The sequence below is a fragment of the Bombina bombina genome, chromosome 5 (genome assembly GCF_027579735.1).
Source record: "Bombina bombina isolate aBomBom1 chromosome 5, aBomBom1.pri, whole genome shotgun sequence".
NCBI lineage: Eukaryota > Metazoa > Chordata > Amphibia > Anura > Bombinatoridae > Bombina > Bombina bombina.
In genome coordinates this window covers 294,416,431-294,436,634 of record NC_069503.1, presented here as the reverse complement: position 1 = coordinate 294,436,634, position 20,204 = coordinate 294,416,431, and the positions used below count along the sequence as shown (strand labels likewise).

Here is a 20,204-nt window from a genome sequence, read left to right as displayed (position 1 = left end):
TCAAACCAGGCCCGAATAGGGTCTGCCCCTTGAAGGGAATGTTAAGCAGCTTAGACTTTGAAGTAACGTCAGCTAACCATGATTTAAGCCATAGCGCTCTGCGCGCCTGGATAGCAAAACCAGAATTCTTAGCCGTTAGTTTAGTCAAATGAACAATGGCATCAGAAACAAAAGAATTGGCTAGCTTAAGTGCTCTAAGCTTGTCAAGTTTGTCATCCAATGGAGTCGCTACCTGTAAAGCCTCTTCCAGAGACTCAAACCAGAACGCCGCAGCAGCAGTGACAGGAGCAATGCATGCAAGGGGCTGTAGGATAAAACCTTGTTGAATAAACATTTTCTTAAGGTAACCCTCTAACTTTTTATCCATACTTTTTAAGAAAGCACAACTGTCCTCGACAGGGATAGTAGTACGCTTTGCTGGAGTAGAAACTGCTCCCTCCACCTTAAAAACTGTCTGCCTTAAGTCCCGTGTGGTGGCGTCTATAGGAAACATTTTTCTAAAAATAGGAGGGGGAGAGAACGACACACCTGGTCTATCCCATTTCTTAGTAATAATTTCTGTAAACCTTTTAGGTATTGGAAAAACATCAGTGCACACCGGCACTGCATAGTATTTATCCAGTCTACACAATTTCTCTGGCACTGCAATTGTTTCACAGTCATTCAGAGCAGCTAAAACCTCCCTGAGTAACACGCAGAGGTGTTCAAGCTTAAATTTAAATGAGATATCAGAATCAGGTTGCATCATCTTCCCTGAGTCAGAAATATCACCCACAGAAAGAAGCTCTCCTTCTTCAGCTTCTGCATATTGTGAGGCTCTTAAAGCATCAGTATGCTTTGTATTTCGTCTAACTCCAGAGATATCTCGCTTTCCTCTAAATTCAGGTAGTCTGGCTAATACCGCTGACAGTGTATTATCCATGACTGCCGCCATGTCTTGTAAAGTAAACGCTATGGGCGCCCTAGATGTACTTGGTGCCATTTGAGCGTGAGTCCCTTGAGCGGGAGTCAAAGGATCTGACACGTGGGGAGAGTTCGTCGACATAACTTCCCCCTCTTCAGATTCCTCGGGTAAATTTTTTAAAGACAGAATATGATCTTTATTGCTTAAAGTGAAATCAGTACATTTGGTACACATTCTAAGAGGGGGTTCCACCATGGCTTTTAAACATAATGAAGAAGGAGTTTCCTCTATGTCAAACATGTTTGTACAGACTAGCAATGAGATTAGCAAGCTTGGAAAACACTTTAAATCAAGTTAACAAGCAAATATAAGAAACGGTACTGTGCCTTTAAGAGAAACAAATTTTGTCAGAATTTGAAAAACAGTGAAAAAAGGCAGTAAATCAAACAACATTTTACAGTGTGTATAATAAGCTAACAGAGCATTGCACCCACTTGCAAATGGATGATTAACCCCTTAGTTCAAAAAATGGATCAAAAAAACGATATAGACGTTTTTTAACAGTCACACAAAACTGCCAAAGCCTTGCTGTGGGCCTACCTTCCCCAAAAAACGATTTTGGAAAGCCTAAGAGCCCTTTAGAGATGTCCTATAGCATTCAGGGGACTCCTGGAGGAAGCTGGATGTCTCAGTCTGTAAAAGTTACTGCGCAAAAAAAGCGCTAAATTAGGCCCCTCCCACTCATAGTAACACAGTGGAAAGCCTCCGGAAACTGTTTCTAGGCAAATTTAAGCCAGCCATGTGGAAAAAACTAGACCCCAATAAAGTTTTATCACCAAAGTATATATAAAAACGTTTAAACATGCCAGCAAACGTTTTATATTGCAAATATAAAAGAGTATTACCTCAGAAAGTAAGCATGATACCAGTCGCTCTTAAATCACTGTATTCAGGCTTACCTTACATAAATTTGGTATCAGCAGCATTTTCTAGCATTCACATCTTCTAGAAAAATCTTAACTGCACATACCTCATAGCAGGATAACCTGCACGCCATTCCCCCGCTGAAGTTATCTCTCTCTTCAGTCATGTGTGAGAACAGCAATGGATCTTAGTTACAACCTGCTAAAAAATAATCATTTAAATATTTTTCACTGATATGGCAAGGAGAAACAGAGTACAGGGTCAGACAGTTCAGAGTAAGGCTCATATATTACGCTCAAAGTTGGTACTTATATATGAGAGTTATATGTCCTGGTATACATAGATTATGTCTTTAACAATACTAGGGCAACATACAACAGAGCCATAGCGCTTCAAGTATACATGGTAACAGAAATTTAAAGGAATCAAGGGACTAAAAGAATAAGGCAGAGTTAAAATGTTAAAAGCAGACTCCTTTCTCACTTAGAGGCATGCACACATATTCCCAGGTATGTTAAAATTAACATAGAGACATGTCATTGGATAACATAACACATAATTCTACTGTTGCAAACAGATTAGCAAACTACATTGTGCAATATGTTGTAAGTGCTAGCATGCTAAGGGCCCACCTTAATGCCGTTTGCTAAATACCGGTGTGCAAACCACTAGATCAGATGCACCAAAGGGCTACGTGTGAAAGGCTACAAAAATGTAAGTAATTAACAAGAGTGGCCCAAAAACTGCTGTAACATGTGTTAGACAGCAGGGTGTCAGAGAGCTGTTCTAGCCTTGATCAAATAGCGGAACATGCGGTTTCATGAGCGGATGTACTCACCTTTGTGATAGACTGTACAAAGCAGTCAGCGGTGAACAGATTGTATTCTGTGCCGCCTAAATATACCCTGCAGGTGTCAGCGTCGGATGACGTCATGCGGGGGGCGTATGTGCACAAGTGTTAAGGTTGCCGTGGCAACAGTTAAAAACAATCTAACTGGTTGGGATAGTAATTGAAGAAAATATATGAAAGGAATAAGCAAGGCATGTGCCTCACTAGAAACTTAGTAGAAGGACACATCGTCAGACTAGTGGAAGAATACACATGTACAGGCATTGCTAAACTAACAAAAGGGTAACAAGAATGATACGGGGCTCAAGTATAAAGCACATATTACCCCATAAATAAAAAAAATGAACTTCTAAGCAGAGAGCGATGTGTCTCCCACAAGGGGAGAGATTACACAAAGTAAAGTAAAGGCATCCTGTACGGAGGGTGAGCTGAACAAGCCAAAAGGGGAGATCAGTAGAAATGGTGCAGTATTCTCAATAAATGTTCGTTTGATCTGATGCTTCTTATACTAGAGGAAGTTACCAGACTAAAGAAACAGATTGGAGGAGACATAGGAGCCCTGGAACAAAGCAAGCTGGACACACTGCGTAACGACCCAAAGGAAGACTGGATAACGAAACTCCAAGAAAAAGTGAACAAGTATCAACAAGACCTAGTCAACTTCAAAAACAAGAAACAACTGGCTGTTGAGGGTGACTACAGGGAGAAGAATGTCTATGCATGGCTTACAGGAAAAACACCCAATAGAAGATTTAACAGGAATAGAACCACAAGCAAACCAATCAACACCATTGATAGCAGTGGAGCAGAAACTAGTGACCAAAACACAGAAGGCACCCGACCCAATAGGGACAACAAGAATAGAATCACATCTAAACCACCAACTCAGGTTCAAAAAAAGGGAGGAAGAAAAGAAAAAGAACCCACACTAGAAGGGGCGGACAAGCAAAGAATAACTCGGTCAGGAATGGCCCAGAAGCTTAGTGGTCAACTTGAGCTCGAGGACCAACACAGACCTGGAAAAAGAGGTCCTCAACAAAGGTCTAAGCTTCGTACCTACTCCAAAGACTGACATGTTTACCAACCATGTTAAACTAAACAGACTACAGAGACAACTTAAACTTTCTTCAGGACAGAGCAACAGACAAAAGACAATCCCTTCTATATAAAAAGCAAATTTGAACCCATCAACACCCATCCGCCCATTAAAACTTACATTAAGGTGTGCACGCAGGAGATTGAGAAAGCCAGCAAAAAGTTTAAAAATAGAAGACAAAATCTCACCGTCGCACAGAGGAAAGCACTGAAAGATTTGTCAGAAGACATATCCATTGTCATACGCCCTGCTGACAAGGGCAGGGCTATTGTCTTAATGGACTATACCTACTATAGAAATGAACTCCTTACCCAACTACAAGATGCAACAGTATATAAAGTGCTAACAACTAATCCTACCACATTATACAAAAGGGTGGCTGATGACATCATCACCATGGCAATTAAAACAGGTACATTAATGAAAAACTCGGAGAGTTTCTTACCACATCATATCCAAAGTGCCCTATAATCTATACGGTCCCTAAGATACACAAATCCATCACTAGCCCACCAGGGAGACCGATAGTGTCTGCAAGGGTGGTCTCTTTTTCAACCCATTGCCCAGCACATTGACCACTTCCTACAACAGACGGTCAAACAAACCACATCCTTTCTACTAGACTCTAAATCTCTGATCACAACATTGAATACCATTCCAAACAGGACAGCTTCTTTGTGACCCTTGACGTCAGCAGCATATACACCATCATTCCCCAAGATGTGGGCAATGAGGCAACAAAAGAATTTCTCATTAAGGATACCATGTACTGTGGCCCCCCCATTGAGTTCCTCTTGGACCTTATACATCTATGCTTGACCCACAACTACTTCAAATTTGAAAATAAATACTACCTACAGCAAATGGGCACCACAATCGGCTTGAATATGGCACCAGTGTATGCCAATCTCTTTATGGCCTGGTTTGAAGAACAGCACATCTATTCAAGAAATATGGACAACATCAGCACCTACCGCAGGTACATCGATGATATCTTCCTGATCTGGAATGGAAGTGAAGAGGAACTCATACAGTGGTACAACAGAATCGAAAGTGCACTACCATACGTGAAATTCAAGATGGAACACAACAAACACACCATCCATTTCCTAGACATTGAGATCTACAAGGATATGACCAACCCTGAAATTAAGATCGGCTCTACAGACCGAAACTCTCTACTAATGGCGAATTCATTTCACCCACCAGCACTTAAGAAAGGAATCATCAGTTCCCAAATGATGAGAGTGATCCGCAATAACAGCAACAAAAAGAACAAAGAAACACAGCTTGAAGCTATGAGCTAGAAATTCATACAGAGAGGATACAAACGCACTGAGGTTGAACAAGTCTTGAAAGATACCTGGGATATGACACAAAGTGATCTCCTCAGCAGGGGAACTGGAGAAAAGTTGAAAGAAGAATGTATGAACATGATGGTTACGTTTAACCCTAGTAGCAGATTAGTTCGACAAACTATAATAAAAAATTGGTTCATCTTGAACCAGGACCCTACACTTCCCTTCTATAACCAGCCACCACCAAGAATGGTATACAATAGAACTAACAACCTTCGTGATGTTCTAGTAAAAACAACCTTTGAGCCGGACCAGATACATAAAGGGTGGTTACCAACGCCCAAGAAAGGATGCTACAGTTGTGGGAACTGTGTCACATGTAATTCCTTTATAACTGGTGCAAAGTTTCACCATCCACATAATGGAAGGTCCATACAGATACAATACAGATTGACCTGCACAACTGAATTTGTAGTCTACGTGATCATTTGCCCATGTGGCCTTTACTATGTTGGGAAAATGAGCACGTCTTTTTGGGAACGGATAGCAAACCATCGCAGTGCTATTAGGAAGGCCATTAAAGAAAAGAAGAGCGATCAACCTGTGGCACGCCATTTTATGCAACAGGGACACACTGTAGCCATGCTAAGAACAATCCTCATTGACTGGATACCATCCCTAAAAAGAGTGGGTGACGGGAACCATGAACTACTCAAAAGGGAAGATAGGTGGATTCACCGACTAGAAAACATAATTTATGCTTACCTGATAAATTTATTTCTCTTGTGATCTATCGAGTCCACAGATTCATCCATACTTGTGGGATATTCTCCTTCCTTACAGGAAGTGGCAAAGAGAGCACCCACAGCAGAGCTGTCTATATAGCTCCTCCCTTAGCTCCACCCCCCAGTCATTCGAACGAAGGCTAGGAAGAAAAAGGAGAAACTATAGGGTGCAGTGGTGACTGAAGTTTTTTAAATAAAAATATACTACCTGTCTTAAATAAACAGGGCGGGCCGTGGACTCGATACATCACAAGAGAAATAAATTTATCAGGTAAGCATAAATTATGTTTTCTCTTGTAATATGTATTGAGTCCACGGATTCATCCATACTTGTGGGATACCAATACCAAAGTTTTAGGACACGGATGAAGGGAGGGACAAGACAGGTACCTTAAACGGAAGGCCCACTGCTTGTAGAACCTTTCTCCCAAAAATAGCCTCCGAAGAAGCAAAAGTATCGAATTTGGAAAATTTGGAAAAAGTATGAAGCAAAGACCAAGTCGCCGCCTTACAAATCTGGCCAGCAGTCTCATAAGCCAAATGGATGATGCTTTTCAGCCAAAAGGAAAGAGAGGTAGCCGTAGCCTTTTGACCTCTCCGTTTACCAGAATAAACAACAAACAACGAAGATGTTTGACGGAAATATTTAGTTGCTTGTAAGTAGAACTTTAAAGCACGAACCACATCAAGATTGTGCAACAGACGTTCCTTCTTTGATGAAGGATTAGGACACAGTGAAGGAATAACAATCTCCTGATTGATATTCCTATTAGAAACAACCTTAGGAAGAAACCCAGGTTTGGTACGCAAAACCACCTTATTTGCATAGAAAACAAGGTAAGGTGAGTCACACTGTAAAGCAGATAACTCAGAAACTCTTCGAGCCAAAGAGATAGCTACTAAAAACAAAACTTTCCAAGATAGAAGCTTAATATCTATGGAATGCATAGGTTCAAACGGAACCCCTTGAAGAACTTTAACAACTAAGTTTAGGCTCCATGGTGGAGCAACAGGTTTAAATACAGGCTTGATCCTGACCAAGGCCTGACTAAATGCTTGAATGTCTGGGACATCTGCCAGACGTTTGTGTAAAAGAATAGACAAAGCAGATATTTGTCCTTTTAAGGAACTATCTGATAATCCCTTCTCCAATCCTTCTTGGAGAAAAGACAGTATTCTAGGAATCCTAATCTTACTCCATGAGTAACCCTTGGATTCACACCAATAAAAATATTTATCATAAATCTTATGATAAATCTTCCTGGTGACAGGCTTTCTAGCTTGAATCAGGGTATCAATGACCGACTCAGAGAAACCACGCTTTGATAGAATCAGGCGTTCAATCTCCAAGCAGTCAGAAGCAGAGAAATTAGATTTGGATGCGTGAATGGACCTTGGATTAGAAGGTCCTGCCTCATTGGCAGAGTCCACGGTGGAACCGATGACATGTCCACTAGGTCTGCATACCAAGTCCTGCGTGGCCACGCAGGTGCTATCAGAATCACCGAAGCTCTCTCCTGCTTGATTCTGGCAACCACACGTGGGAGGAGAGGAAACGGTGGAAATACATAGGCCAGATTGAAGGACCAGGGCACTGCTAGAGCATCTATCAGTACCGCCTGGGGATCCTGGGACCTGGACCCGTAACAAAGAAGTTTGGCATTCTGACGGGACACCATCAGATCCAATTCTGGTGTGCCCCATAGCTGAGTGAGCTGGGCAAATACCTCCGGATGGAGCTCCCACTCCCCCGGATGAAAAGTCTGACGACTTAGGAAATCCGCCTCCCAGTTCTCTACCCCTGGGATATGGATTGCTGAGAGATGGCAAGAGTGATCCTCCGCCCATCGGATTATTTTGGTTACCTCCATCATCACTAGAGAACTCCTTATTCCTCCTTGATGATTGATATAAGCTACAGTTGTGATGTTGTCCGACTGAAATCTGATGAATTTGGCCGCAGCTAGCTGAGGTCACACCTGTAGCGCATTGAAAATCGCTCTCAGTTCTAGAATGTTTATCGGGAGTAGAGTTTCCTCCCGAGACCATAAGCCCTGTGCTTTCAGGGAGTTCCAGACTGCACCCCAGCCTAGCAGGCTGGCATCTGTCGTTATTATGAGCCACTCCGGTCTGCGGAAACACATTTACTGAGACAGGTGGTAATGAGACAACCACCAGAGAAGAGAATCTCTGGTCTCCTGGTCCAGATGCAGTTGAGGAGATAAATATGCATAATCCCCATTCCTCTGTTTGAACATGCATAGTTGCAGTGGTCTGAGGTGTAGGCGGGCAAAAGGAACTATGTCCATTGCTGCTACCATGAGTCCAATTACCTCCATACACTGAGCCACTGATGGCTGAGGAATGGAATGAAGAGCTCGGCAAGTGGTTAAGAGTTTTGATTTTCTGACCTCCATCAGAAATATTTTCATTTCTACCGAGTCTATCATAGTCCCTAGGAAGGAAACTCTTGTGAGAGGGAAGAGAGAACTCTTTTTTTATGTTCACCTTCCACTCGTGAGATCTCCGAAAAGCCAACACGATCTCCGTGTGAGACTTGGCTAGCTGGAAAGTCGACGCCTGAATCAAGATGTCGTCTAGATAAGGCGCCACTGCTATGCCCCGCGGTCTTAGAACCGCCAAAAGGGACCCTAGATCCTTTGTGAAAATTCTTGGAGCCGTGGCCAACTCGATGGGAAGGGCCACGAACTGGTAATGCCTGCCCAGAAAGGCGAATCTGAGGAATTGATGATGATCTCTGTGAATAGGGATGTGTAGATATGCATCCTTTAAGTCCATTTTTGTCACCACACTCACTTTACCCTTCCTAGTACTTAGAGTAGGCAAAGAGAATGACTGGGGGGTGGAGCTAAGGGAGGAGCTATATAGACAGCTCTGCTGTGGGTGCTATCTTTGCCACTTCCTGTAAGGAAGGAGAATATCCCACAAGTATGGATGAATCCGTGGACTCGATACATCTTACAAGAGAAACATTGATACCTAAGGGGCTGAACACCAGCATTGACTATGCTCTATTCTGTTAGGGTGGTATGCCCGACCCTCCTACAATGTGTGCAAAATTGTATATTCTTGATACAGTACCTTTTTTTGAGGTGGGTTCCACAACGGTATGAACCACCGCTTACAGTTATTGTTATCTGCTCCCCTGGGGTCCCTTGTATCGCCGGTACCTCCCCTCACATACAGTAAAAATAAAATCTAGCCCTCATCTTGTGCGTTGGTATTGCTATGTGTCCCTATATACATGCACATACTCACGTCATCATGCTTGCTCCTTGAACATTATACCTATACATACATGCATTATACACACAGCACACTGTCCTCCTTTTGATCCTGTCCACACATATCTACTGACCTCCGCACATACGCCCCCCGCATGACGTCATCCGACGCCAACACCTGCAGGGTATATATAGGCGGCACAGAATACAATCTATTCACCGCTGACTGCTTTGTACAGTCTATCACGGAGGTGAGTACATCCGTTCATGAAACCGCATGTTCCGCTATTTGATCAAGGCTAGAACAGCTCTCTGACACCCTGCTGTCTAACACATGTTACAGCAGTTTTTGGGCCACTCTTGTTAATTACTTACATTTTTGTAGCCTTTCACACGTAGCCCTTTGGTGCATCTGATCTAGTGGTTTGCACACCGGCATTTAGCAAACGGCATTAAGGTGGGCCCTTAGCATGCTAGCACTTACAACATAGAGTTTGCTACTTTGTTTGCAACAGGGGAATTATGTGTTATGTTATCCAATGACATGTCTCTATGTTAATTTTAACATACCTGGGAGTATGTGTGGATGCCTCTAAGTGAGAAAGGAGTCTGCTTTTAACATTTTAACTCTGCCTTATTCTTTTAGTCCCTTGATTCCTTTAAATTTCTGTATACTTGAAGCGCTATGGCTCTGTTGTATGTTGCCCTAGTATTGTTAAAGACATAATCTATGTATACCAGGACATATAACTCTCATATATAAGTACCAACTTTGAGCGTAATATATGAGCCTTACTCTGGACTGTCTGATCCTGTTCTCTTTTTCTCCTTGCCATATCAGTGAAATTTTATTGCCTCTAGTTACATGAAATTCATTACTCTTTACTAAATGCTACCTGTCTTCAAAGCTCCAGATCCTAACTTATATTCTTCTATAAGAATTATGTGATGTCTTTGACACTGCTCTTTGTATATCTTTCTACTATGGACTTAACGTTGTTTTAGGAATCAAATCTCAACTTTGCCTTTTTTGTGTTTTCTTTTCTTTTCGTTTTTTCTTTTTGCCTGCACAATTTGTTTTAAACCTATTAGTCTTGTCCTGTGATGTGTCTTTTCTCGTTTGTGGAATTCATTGTATTTTCTGTTTCTTCTTACTTTTGTATATAGAACAGTCTTGACAAAGGTCCCTGTGAGGACCGAAACGTTGAGTGAATTTATGAATCAATAACATTTATGCTAATTAAGAACTGTGTGTGCCTCTTCTCTACATGAAAAGTGTCTATATATATATATATATATATATATATATATATATATAAATAGAACATTTTCTTCTACGTGAAAAACATAGGAATGTAAAATATTTATTACTCACTTCAGGTTAGTGCTGTAGGTCTAACGCACTTTTGGGTTAGTGTATAAGTAATATGTATTCGTTTTTTTTTTTAAAGTTGCGCACTCCATTGAAGTCTATGGGGAGAAATTAGCATGGTCGCAATATCCCAAAGTACCAAAATTAGCGTGCGTCAGCTATTGCGTGCATGCAAACATTTTACTTTCAACTGGTAATATGCAAGTAAACCCGCGTGCATTAAAAGTGTACTTCTGGCGGTGTGTGCACGCAACTTGTAATCTGGCCATAAAAGTGTTATTTTACATTGTTCTTTCATTGAGTTTCACTAGCAGGAAACTGTGTCATTAAGCAAGAAATCTTTACCCTGTGTTCTTTGATCCATCGTTCCATGTCATTTTCAGTCAAGTAATATGCTTTGATGTAAGTCTCCACAAACTCTTTGTCAGGAATTGGCCTGATGTCTGTGAGCTTCTCTAGCTTCATTAGGAATTGTTGGAAATCCAGTTGCATTAGAGCACGGCCCTCATTGCTGCATTTCTTTACATTTGCATAACTAAGGATAATGAATGGAAATTAATGAAATGAGAAGCAGCAGCATATCATAAATTGTAATGTAATTCATAAAAATGTATAAAACATTTAAATACATGGTACCATTAGCAATGTTTTTTTAATGACACATAGCTAATAATGGAACCTTGCTTTCTGTTGTAATGTTTTCTCAGCAAGACAGCACAGTTAAGTCCAAGCATGTCATTTTAATGGTGTTTCATTTATATTTAGTAAATTAAAGATATTAAAAAAAAAACAGATAAATTTGCAGCTATAGCTTGCAGTGATGTTGTTATTACATGAATACAAAATGTATATATCTCAAAGCCCTAGAAACACTTCAAAAACCTAAATTATGCTTACGTGATCATTTTCTTTTCTTCTGATGGGAAGAGTCCACAGCTGCATTCATTACTTTTGGGAATTCATAACTTGGCCACCAGGATGAGGCACAGACACCCCAGCCAAAGGCTTAAATACCTCCCCCACTTCCCTCATCCCCCAGTCATTCTGCCGAGGGAACAAGGAACAGTAGGAGAAATATCAGGGTGAAAAAGGTGCCAAAAGAAACAAAAAATACGGCTGCCTCTTATGAACGTGGGCGGGGAGCTGTGGACTCTTCCCGTCAGAAGAAAAGAAAATTATCAGGTAAGCATAAATTATGTTTTTCTTCTTAAACGGGAATAGTCCACAGCTGCATTCATTACTTTTGGGAAAACAATACCCAAGCTATAGAGAACACTGAATGCAAAACGGGCGGGTACAAAAGGCGGCCCCTTCTGAGGGCACCACAGCCTAAAACCCCCAAACTCCCGACAGAAAAAACTGCTTCACTAGAAGCCAAGGACAAAAAAGAAAAAGGCAGAGATAACTGCCTAACAGTTAAAATCAGCAAGGCCCTTGCTAGAGATCGCTCAGGTTATTAGACTCGACCGGGCCAAAAGTTTCTGAGGAGACAAAGTCCCGCAGCCCTGAAAAATTAAACTCACCCCAATCAAAAGAAAGGGGAAACATCCACATTCCCACAGTGGGAAAGAAAAGATACTCAGCTAAATGAGTCCGAAAGGACCCTCAGAACCCAAAGGGACTAGGACCAAGGAACTCTAAGAGAGTGAACCAGGAGAAACAGGGAACCTATGAAAAGACCCTGCCGACCCAGCAAAGCAAAGGGAGGACTTGTAAAGCCCCCTCTACCTCAAACAAAGGACTAAGAAATGTCCTGAGAACTTAAAAGGAGGAAGAAAAATTGCTCCCCTACACAGAGCGCTCACTCGCACCCAGAATAGAGCAACCGAAAGACAAACCGTCTCCGGGAGCCGCTGAAAAACAGCATCAGATATCTGAATATGCTCTTCCAAGCCATAGGTGTCCCGCTACTCAAACTGAACCAGGTCACAGAAATAATAGACCCCACGAGAACTCGATAAAAGTATTTAAAAACATAACAATGTACTAACACCTTATCGCTAGTATCAAATTCCAGAGAAGAAATATTTCCCAAAGGAGAAATCATAACAGACATAAGCTTCTTAATAAATAAATAAAATACATCCTAACTGGATCAAATAAAAGAAGAGCAGCACCCGCAGGTGAACACCCAAGAAGAATGGGTACATCAACGGGACCAGCCAATCAGAGACCCCATTCTTCCACAGCTCAGACCTGGAATAAGAAACCCAAAAAAGAAAGAAAAAGTGATGACGACCAGGAGACTAACCTCATCCCCACACGTCTAACCCAGCTTGCCGTCTGGATCCTCCAGCACCGCCAAAACATGCTGTAGCAGGACACAAAGGCGCGCCAGTCTATAACAAAAAGCAAGACTTAACTCCGCCGGGGCAACTGACAACCCCGAAGGTTGGGCCCCTGAAGTTTAAGAGGAGACCACTTCCCCAGATGGCTGATCTGACCCAGGCGATCCCATGCGGTTAGCATAACACGGACAGTATCTCAGCAACCCCTCCTCTGGAAGAGGTAAATGCGCCAGGGCCATAGATATGGCCATGCGGAACTGCGTCGTAACCTCTGGAGGAAACAAGAGGCCTTCTGGAGAAGGGGTAACGGCATTAGTGACACCTGCTTGCGTAGGCAAAGAAGGTTCTAGGGGACGCACCACACGGGATATGGGGTCCCCAGGGGCAGATGGCTTGGCGGACTCCCTGTATCGGGAGAAGAGAGCACTCTAGAGCAGCATTCGGAACATAACTGATGGGCATGGATTACCCGGACCATTTCATACTCTTCACAAGAAGTAAAATCTGAATCAGAGAAATCCACCTCCAAAATCCTCCATAACTTGGTATATAGCAATTATAGACAGAAAAATAAAAATGGCACCTTACACCCCCCAATGGCTGGGGCACTCACCACCTCCTGAGAAACAGGCAGCAAGCGAAACAGACTCTCTCCGTCGCCACGCGGTCAGGAATACGGAAATGGAGCACAGAAGCGTGACTATGTCTCGTCACAAGGTGCACCATCCAGGCCATAGAAAAGCACGCCAAGGCCTACAAGGGTTCCCAGCCCGACAAGAAAAGGCCATTATGTTCCGATCTAGCCACAAGCCCAAATAACACTACACATTAGCAGACAGAATCACATAACAAACATGATTAAAGTCCCCCCTGTTCAATAACCCGCCTCAGGAGATATTAACCCTTGATTCCTTATAAAGATTAAGAAGTCCCACTGAGACCCTGACTTCTTCTTTACATTACTTTATTCACATCATTGAAGTAAAATGAAACGATCTTACCGGAATCAACACTGTGGAACAGATAGTAGCCTCGCTGCTGACATGGACTTGAGAGAAAAAGCGGGCAGCGAATCTCATCAACGTTGATTGCTAAGGAGCTGTTAAATTGAGTCAGGATGGTTTCGCAGAAAGACTCTCCCTGCATCTCCGGACTCTATAACATTCATTCATGCTCTCACTGAGAGGTTGACAGGATTACTTAAAACTCCAGTCCCATTTCGAAGAGTACTACCCTCCTTAAGAGACTATATAAAAATCTTCCGACACTTCTCTGCCCACCTCCTGTGACGAAAGGCAAAGAATGACTGCGGGATGAGGGAAGTGGGGGAGGTATTTAAGCCTTTGGTTGGGATGTCTTTGCCTCCTCCTGGTGGCCAGCTTCTGAATTCCCAAAAGTAATGAATGCAGCTGTGGACTCTTCCTGTATAAGAAGAAAGAAGAAAATATGATTTTGCATATATATATATATATATATATATATATATACAACAGAATTTATGCTTACCTGATAAATTACTTTCTCCAACGGTGTGTCCGGTCCACGGCGTCATCCTTACTTGTGGGAATATCTCTTCCCCAACAGGAAATGGCAAAGAGTCCCAGCAAAGCTGTCCATATAGTCCCTCCTAGGCTCCGCCCACCCCAGTCATTCGACCGACGGACAGGAGGAAAAAAAACAGGAGAAACCATAGGGTGCCGTGGTGACTGTAGTTAGAGAAAATAATTCATCAAACCTGATTAAAAAACCAGGGCGGGCCGTGGACCGGACACACCGTTGGAGAAAGTAATTTATCAGGTAAGCAATGTTTTCTCCAACATTGGTGTGTCCGGTCCACGGCGTCATCCTTACTTGTGGGAACCAATACCAAAGCTTTAGGACACGGATGAAGGGAGGGAGCAAATCAGGTTACCTAAACAGAAGGCACCAAGGCTTTCAAAACCTTTCTCCCAAAAATAGCCTCTGAAGAAGCAAAAGTATCAAATTTGTAAAATTTGGCAAAAGTGTGCAGTGAAGACCAAGTCGCTGCCTTACATATCTGATCAACAGAAGCCTCGTTCTTGAAGGCCCATGTGGAAGCCACAGCCCTAGTGGAGTGAGCTGTGATTCTTTCTGGAGGTTGCCGTCCGGCAGTCTCGTAAGCCAATCGGATGATGCTTTTAAGCCAAAAAGAAAGAGAGGTAGAAGTCGCTTTTTGACCTCTCCTTTTACCAGAATAGACGACAAACAGAGAAGAAGTTTGTCTGAACTCTTTTGTAGCTTCTAAATAGAATTTTATAGCACGGACTACGTCTAAATTGTGTAACAAACGTTCCTTCTTTGAAACTGGATTCGGACACAAAGAAGGAACAACTATCTCCTGGTTAATATTTTTGTTAGAAACAACCTTTGGAAGAAAACCAGGCTTAGTACGCAAAACAACCTTATCTGCATGGAACACCAGATAGGGCGGAGAACACTGCAGAGCAGATAACTCAGAAACTCTTCTAGCAGAAGAAATAGCAACCAAAAACAAAACTTTCCAAGATAACAACTTAATATCTATGGAATGTAGAGGTTCAAACGGAACCCCTTGAAGAACTGAAAGAACTAGATTTAAACTCCAGGGAGGAGTCAAAGGTCTGTAAACAGGCTTGATCCTAACCAGAGCCTGAACAAATGCTTGAACATCTGGAACAGCTGCCAGTCGTTTGTGTAATAAGACAGATAAAGCAGAAATCTGTCCCTTTAGAGAACTCGCTGATAATCCTTTATCCAAACCCTCTTGTAGAAAGGAAAGGATCCTAGGAATTTTGATCTTATTCCATGAGAATCCCTTGGATTCACACCAGCAGATATATCTTTTCCAAATTTTATGGTAAATTTTTCTAGTTACCGGTTTTCTGGCTTGAACTAGAGTATCTATCACAGAATCTGAAAACCCACGCTTTGATAGAATCAAGCGTTCAATTTCCAAGCCGTCAGCTGGAGGGAAACTAGATTTGGATGTTCGAATGGACCTTGTACTAGAAGATCCTGTCTCAAAGGTAGCTTCCATGGTGGAGCCGATGACATATTCACCAGGTCTGCATACCAAGTCCTGCGTGGCCACGCAGGAGCTATCAAGATCACCAAGGCCCTCTCCTGCTTGATCCTGGCTACCAGCCTGGGAATGAGAGGAAACGGTGGAAACACATAGGCTAGGTTGAAGGTCCAAGGCGCTACTAGTGCATCCACTAGAGTCGCCTTGGGATCCCTGGATCTGGACCCGTAGCAAGGAACCTTGAAGTTCTGACGAGACGCCATCCGATCCATATCTGGAATGCCCCATAATTGAGTCAACTGGGCAAAGATCTCCGGGTGGAGTTCCCACTCCCCCGGATGGAATGTCTGACGACTCAGATAATCCGCCTCCCAGTTTTCCACACCTGGGATGTGGATCGCAGATAGGTGGCAGGAGTGATCCTCTGCCCATTTTATTATTTTGGTCACTTCTTTCATCGCCAGGGAACTCCTTGATGATTGATATAAGCAACAGTCGTCATGTTGTCTGATTGGAATCTTATGAATCTGGCCTTTGCTAGTTGAGGCCAAGCCCTGAGAGCATTGAATATCGCTCTCAGTTCCAGAATGTTTATCGGGAGAAGAGACTCTTCCCGAGACCATAGTCCCTGAGCCTTCAGGGATTTCCAGACCGCACCCCAGCCCACTAGACTGGCGTCGATCGTGACGATGACCCACTCTGGTCTGCGGAAGCTCATTCCCTGGGACAGGTGGTCCAGGGTTAGCCACCAACGGAGTGAGTCTCTGGTCTTCTGATCTACTTGAATCACTGGAGACAAGTCTGTATAGTTGTCAGGGTTTGCTGAAAACAAGTTTCCCTTATGTTTTGATAATAGGTAAAAAATTAAGGACCACAACTGCTGGGAGAATGACTGTAGGCAATAGTTTGTTTTGCATGTGTGATAAGTTTGGATAACATATGAATAAACCTTGGCAACAATGATAAACTGGCAATCACTATGCAATGTTTAATATACAGGTAGGGATTACACATACACCCTATGGCTGCCACATGTATCAGGGTTGACACTGTGATGGAAAAAATAATAGCAGCAGGGGTAGATGTTAATCTGTCCTGAGATACAGAGATTCATAACTGAGTGTATAGTAGCAGTAATATAAACCAAGACATACTCAGAGAATCACTGTGGTAATATAAATACAGAGCAAAACAAAAATAAAACTCTATAAGCTGATTAAGTAGAAATAAAGTCTCAATGCGGCAAAAAAGAAGGCAGGAAAATAGATTGATGAAATGAACTAATAATTACTCACGAACTCCTAGACATTGTGTACTGAATGGGAACGTAGCAGGCAAAAGGAAACTCCGGAGAGATAGTAGGCTTCAGGCCTCCGGCGAGATGCAGAGTGAGTCGCAGCCGGCGATGACGTCACCGCGTTCCAGTGTAGAGCAGAGGAGGAAGCAGGTATGGAGAGTGGGAAGCTTAAAGAGATATGCAGGGAACAGAGCAACAAAAATCGTATGACCTAGACAAAGTAATAACGGTTGAGCAGAGATTACAGGTTAAGGTACAAACGGTTATCATGTAGGATAAAAGGATATTAAATCCAGACGCTGGTAGTTATAAACAGGACCAAGTAGAAATCCTTGTATGTAGTTTCCAGGCAAAGGCTCACAGAATTGAACAACTTCAGAACTGCAATACTAAGCAATGAGCTTAGCAAGGAGGAGCCTTAAATAGGCAGAGGGAAAGGTTATTGCAGACGTTAAAGGGACATTGAACTGTGAGCTAGATTCCTGACAATAGTCCCCATTCCACTGTTTCAGCATGCACAGTTGTAATGGTCTTAGATGAATTCGCGCAAAAGGAACTATTTCCATTGCTGCAACCATCAATCCTACTACTTCCATGCACTGAGCTACGGAAGGACGAGGAATAGAATGAAGAACTTGACAAGCGTTTAGAAGTTTTGACTTTCTGACTTCTGTCAGGAAAATCCTAATTTCTAAAGAATCTATTATTGTTCCCAAGAAGGGAACTCTTGTCGACGGAGACAGGGAACTTTTTTCTATGTTCACCTTCCATCCGTGAGATCTGAGAAAGGCCAGAAGATGTCTGTGTGAGCCTTTGCCTTTGAAAGAGACGACGCTTGTATTAGAATGTCGTCCAAGTACGGTACTACTGCAATGCCCCTTGGTCTTAGATGAATTCGCGCAAAAGGAACTATTTCCATTGCTGCAACCATCAATCCTACTACTTCCATGCACTGAGCTACGGAAGGACGAGGAATAGAATGAAGAACTTGACAAGCGTTTAGAAGTTAGAATGTCGTCCAAGTACGGTACTACTGCAATGCCCCTTGGTCTTAGAACCGCTAGAAGGGATCCCAGTACCTTTGTGAAAATCCTTGGAGCAGTGGCTAACCCGAATGGGAGGGCCACAAACTGGTAATGTTTGTCCAGAAAGGCAAACCTTAGGAACTGATGATGTTCTTTGTGGATAGGAATATGTAGATACGCATCCTTTAGATCCACAGTTGTCATAAATTGACCTTCCTGGATGGTGGGTAGAATCGTTCGAATGGTTTCCATTTTGAACGATGGTACTCTGAGAAATTTGTTTAGGATCTTTAAATCCAGAATTGGTCTGAAAGTTCCCTCTTTTTTGGGAACTACAAACAGATTTGAGTAAAATCCCATTCCTTGTTCCGCCGTTGGAACTGGGTTTATCACTCCCATCTTTAACAGGTCTTCTACACAATGTAAGAATGCCTGTCTCTTTATTTGGTTTGAGGATAAGTGAGACATGTGAAACCTTCCCCTTGGGGATAGTTCCTTGAATTCCAGAAGATAACCCTGAGAAACTATTTCTAGTGTCCAGGGATCCTGAACATCTCTTGCCCAAGCCTGAGCAAAGAGAGAGAGTCTGCCCCCTACTAGATCCGGTCCCGGATCGGGGGCTACTCCTTCATGCTGTTTTGTTAGCAGCAGCAAGCTTCTTGGCCTGCTTACCCTTGTTCCAGCCTTGCATCGGTTTCCAGGCTGGTTTGGATTGAGAGGCATTACCCTCTTGTTTAGAGGATGCAGAGTTAGAGGCCGGTCCGTTCCTGAAATTGCGAAAGGAACGAAAATTAGACTTATTCTTGGCTTTGAAAGGCCTATCTTGTGGGAGGGCATGGCCCTTTCCCCCAGTGATGTCTGAAATAATCTCTTTCAATTCTGGCCCAAAGAGAGTCTTACCCTTAAAGGGGATATTAAGTAATTTTGTCTTGGAAGATACATCCGCTGACCAAGACTTTAGCCAAAGCGCTCTGCGCGCCACAATTGCAAACCCTGAATTTTTCGCCGCTAATCTAGCTAGTTGCAAAGTGGCATCTAAAATAAAAGAATTAGCCAACTTGAGTGCGTGAACTCTGTCCATAACCTCCTCATACGGAGTCTCTCTACTGAGCGACTTTTCTAGTTCCTCGAACCAGAACCACGCTGCTGTAGTGACAGGAACAATGCACGAAATGGGTTGCAGGAGGTAACCTTGCTGTACAAAAATCTTTTTAAGCAAACCCTCCAATTTTTTATCCATAGGATCTTTGAAAGCACAATTATCCTCGATAGGAATAGTAGTGCGCTTGTTTAAAGTAGAAACTGACCCCTCGACCTTAGGGACTGTCTGCCATAAGTCCTTTCTGGGGTCGACCATAGGAAATAATTTCTTAAATATAGGAGGGGGGACAAAAGGTATGCCGGGCTTCTCCCACTCCTTATTCACTATATCCGCCACCCGCTTGGGTATAGGAAAAGCGTCAGGGTGCACCGGAACCTCTAGGAACTTGTCCATCTTGCATAATTTTTCTGGAATGACCAGGTTGTCACAATCATCCAGAGTAGATAACACCTCCTTAAGCAGTGCGCGGAGATGCTCTAATTTAAATTTAAATGTCACAACATCAGGTTCTGCTTGTTGAGAAATTTTACCAGAATCTGAAATTTCTCCATCCGACAAAACCTCCCTCATGACCCCTTCAGATTGGTGTGAGGGTATGACAGAGCAATTATCATCAGCGCCCTCCTGCTCTACAGTGTTTAAAACAGAGCAATCACGCTTTCTCTGATATGCAGGCATTTTGGATAAAATATTTGCTATGGAGTTATCCATTACTGCCGTTAATTGTTGCATAGTAATAAGCATTGGCGCGCTAGAAGCACTAGGGGCCTCCTGCGTGGGCAAAACTGGTGTAGAACTATGTCTACTCCCCTCATCTGATGAATCATCTTGGGCAACTTTACTATCTGTGGCAATACTGTCCTTACTTTGTTTGGATGCTATGGCACAATTATCACACAATTTTGAAGGGGGACACACATTGATCTTCAAACATATAGAACATAGCTTATCTGAAGGTGCAGACATGTTAAACAGGCTTAAACTTGTCAAAAAAGT

General features: G+C 42.7%; 1 protein-coding gene across 1 annotated transcript in view; it reads right to left on the bottom strand.

The window, feature by feature from the left end:
• Positions 1-20,204, bottom strand: part of VPS50 (VPS50 subunit of EARP/GARPII complex) — a 994,344-nt gene that overhangs the window by 33,659 nt on the left and 940,481 nt on the right. The window contains exon 27 of the mRNA XM_053714049.1: positions 10,820-11,009. Within this exon, the coding sequence (XP_053570024.1) occupies positions 10,820-11,009 (190 nt within the window). The remainder of the gene's footprint in view (positions 1-10,819; positions 11,010-20,204) is intronic.